We start from the raw sequence: 2,891 nt of genomic DNA, 5'->3' as shown, positions 1-2,891 counted from the left end.
ATTTCTGATTTGTGTTTAGGCCTATATTCTATTCCTGTTCAAATATATTTAATTGTTTTCACATCTGTAAATAAGCCATCATAAGGCACTAGCACAAATAGGCTATAATGATATAGTTATTGTCATGGGAAATTAAAAGATGATATTATAATAACAAGCCACAAACTACTTTTAAAGACAGTTGAATTTAGGCCGAACTGTAAATTGATGTTGATAATGAAGGGATATTAAATTAAAGATTTCCTCATTTTTAATATCAATAGGCATATTTTATATCGATATTACATTTTAACTTTAGGAAATTACCTGTGTTTTACGTTACTAATTTATTACTTGCTCGCGGTAATAAACACGTCACGACCCTCTCACCTAATTATCATAAGCATGGCAGTAGAAATATTGAATGGATAGAGGCCTACCTTAATTATTGGCCTTAAATTAAATGCACCGGTTTGCAATCTGTTTTAATTGTTAAGTATGTTTACATTTTTATCTAGGCTATTTGTTTACAAATCCATACTGATAGTTTATCATATCCAAGTCTACTTTCAGATTATTTCCAACTATTAAAATGGTTTCAATTAGAGACGTTTCAATAGTAATTATCACACAGCAGATCTATATCATATACTTCAAAAACTACATAAAGAAAATGAATACTGCTAATGCTTATTTTTTTGTGGATTTATTAACAAATGAATCCATTTTACAACACAATAGAGCTACATAGAATACATATATTTGAATTTATAAACAGACTATTTGTCCAGACTTAGAATAAGAACATGTTGTATCTTGTATGAAAAAATCAAAGCAAAATAGTTGATCATTTTGAACTAACAGTGAGCTCCCATACAAAAGAAAATAGAAAATAATATCAGGAACACTCGTATAACTACAACTGTTGTACAGTTCAAACACCAAAGAGAAAATAGGTAAAAGGTCAAACAAGTCAAATTCTTTATTTTTTTACAAATATGTACAAATATTACCTGTACAAAAAGCATTCCTTTTCTCTCTTTTTTTTGTTGTTTTTACATGGCTACAGACTGGCGGACGTCAGAGTCCAGTGCTGCTTATATCGTGCTGTATACAGTCCCTCCAAGTCTCTAGAAAAATGTAAGTATTTTATTGAGAAGGCCATTTGGACACTGCTGACGTTACTGAGGGTAAAAACTGTCCCGACATGATATTAGATGGCATGCTAAGAATTGGTGCAATAGCTGCTGTTGTCCTGGTTAGGCCATGTGCGCTCAACAACGCAGACTGAACAGTCACCGGAGGCCGCATGAAAGTCTGTGCACTCGAGGACGTGGATACCCCGATGATGTTTTCTATACTGAAAGACGGTCTACTGGAGGGCTCGGACTTGATCATAGACGCTGTGCTAAGGCTGTTAAGCTGCATCTGAAGACTGGGGCTGAGCTGGGAGTTGAAGGCTTTTCTGTTCAGCTCAGCGGAGGACAAAAGAGGGACAGTCGGGGGGAGCATGGGACCTACCGGGTGCATGTAAGGGTACATCCCCGCTGGATGGGTGTAGGCTGGGTGAATTCCATAGTGACGTCCGTAAGGATTCCCAATACTGTAAGCCCCAAAACTTTGCATCATGAGGGCTGTCTGGTCCCTGAGAATATCTGGCTGGTGCCTCTTGAAACGTTTCCTCCTCCGGAGGAAGCTGCCGTTGTCAAACATATCTTCCGATTGTGGGTCCAGGGTCCAGTAGTTGCCTTTGCCAGGGTTGCCCGGCTCCCGGGGGATTTTCACGAAACAGTCGTTCAGCGACAGGTTGTGGCGAATGGAGTTCTGCCAGGCTGGAAACTTCTCCCGGTAATACGGGAACCGGCTACTGATAAACTCGCAGATCCCGCTGAGTGTGAGTTTCTTCTGTGGGCTCTGGAGTATGGACATGGTGATGAGCGCGATGTAGGAGTAGGGTGGCTTCACCAGGCTGTTTTTTGGCTTGCTGCTTATGGAACCCGACGCGCTTTCCGTGCCGTCTGCTTTGGTCTCTCCCTCCCCGGCGCTCTCGCAGGGACTCCCGGACCTCTCCTTCACTTCTATCTCCTCCACCTCCTCGGAGCGGTCGTGCATGCCCCCCTGGCTGTCGCAGTCGCTGTCCCGCTCCATTCCCTCATCGCATTCGCCGACCACGTCGATATCCACATCCTCGGCAGTGAGCACTGTCTGACCGGACATGTCGTTGGCACTGTTGCCACCAGACAGGGTCATCACAACTTACTTTACCGAGAAACAACCAGGGATCTAGGTGCGTGGGTGCGCACGCGGCACGTAGCGGTTAGATCAGATGTCGCCGGATTCTAAATGCAGGTCGGACCGGCCTGCCAGAGAAACTTAAACGTCTGAAAATATTTATCCAGTCTACTAGGCTACGAAGCGTCTTCTTCTTTAGGGTTTGGTGTGGGTGCGCTTCACACCACGATGTCCTTCAACCGCTATTTCATAGTAAGAGTGATTTTTGAGTGCGAAGTTTAGATGACAAGTGCTTTTAAAGCCAATGTTAAGGACTGTCTGAAAGATTACTTTTTCAGTTTAAGATATACTATCGGTCCTGCCACGTGATTGGGTGACGTCAGACGTCCCCCTGCTAAGCCATGCAAACTGAAGTTGTTTCATGGATTTGTCAACAAAGGGACAACAGTAATGCTGCTTTCCACTTTCTGGCTGTGTTCGTCCGTCATAGACAATTTAACCGTAGCTGGGGGAAGAAAAAAATAAAATTGGCCTGCGTGATTGAAAAATCTGATGCGCATTAACTCGGGGCTGCGCAAAATCCAAATCTTAATTTTGCTTAAAACAAATTGCTTGTGTTGAAAGCTGCTGAATGAAAACGTCGACAGCTAAGTTAATTTAATCTCTTCTAGTTATTGTTG

General features: G+C 42.4%; 1 protein-coding gene across 1 annotated transcript; it reads right to left on the bottom strand.

Moving 5' to 3' along the window:
* Positions 1–755: 755 nt before the first annotated feature.
* LOC135555082 (forkhead box protein D3-B-like) lies at positions 756–2,510 on the bottom strand. Its single transcript, XM_064987452.1, has one exon. It carries the CDS (start codon positions 2,227–2,229, stop codon positions 1,129–1,131), a length of 1,101 nt encoding a protein of 366 aa, XP_064843524.1. The 5' UTR covers positions 2,230–2,510; the 3' UTR covers positions 756–1,128.
* Between the last annotated feature and the right edge of the window lie 381 nt (positions 2,511–2,891).

This window comes from Oncorhynchus masou, chromosome 15 (genome assembly GCF_036934945.1).
Source record: "Oncorhynchus masou masou isolate Uvic2021 chromosome 15, UVic_Omas_1.1, whole genome shotgun sequence".
Lineage (NCBI taxonomy): Eukaryota > Metazoa > Chordata > Actinopteri > Salmoniformes > Salmonidae > Oncorhynchus > Oncorhynchus masou.
Note: the sequence above shows the minus strand (reverse complement) of the source record. Positions and strands in the feature narration are given on the sequence as shown.

Bases quoted from the DNA above. Each gene is read 5' to 3' on its own strand.
- LOC135555082 (XM_064987452.1), bottom strand. From the start codon at position 2,229: ATGACCCTGTCTGGTGGCAACAGTGCCAACGACATGTCCGGTCAGACA.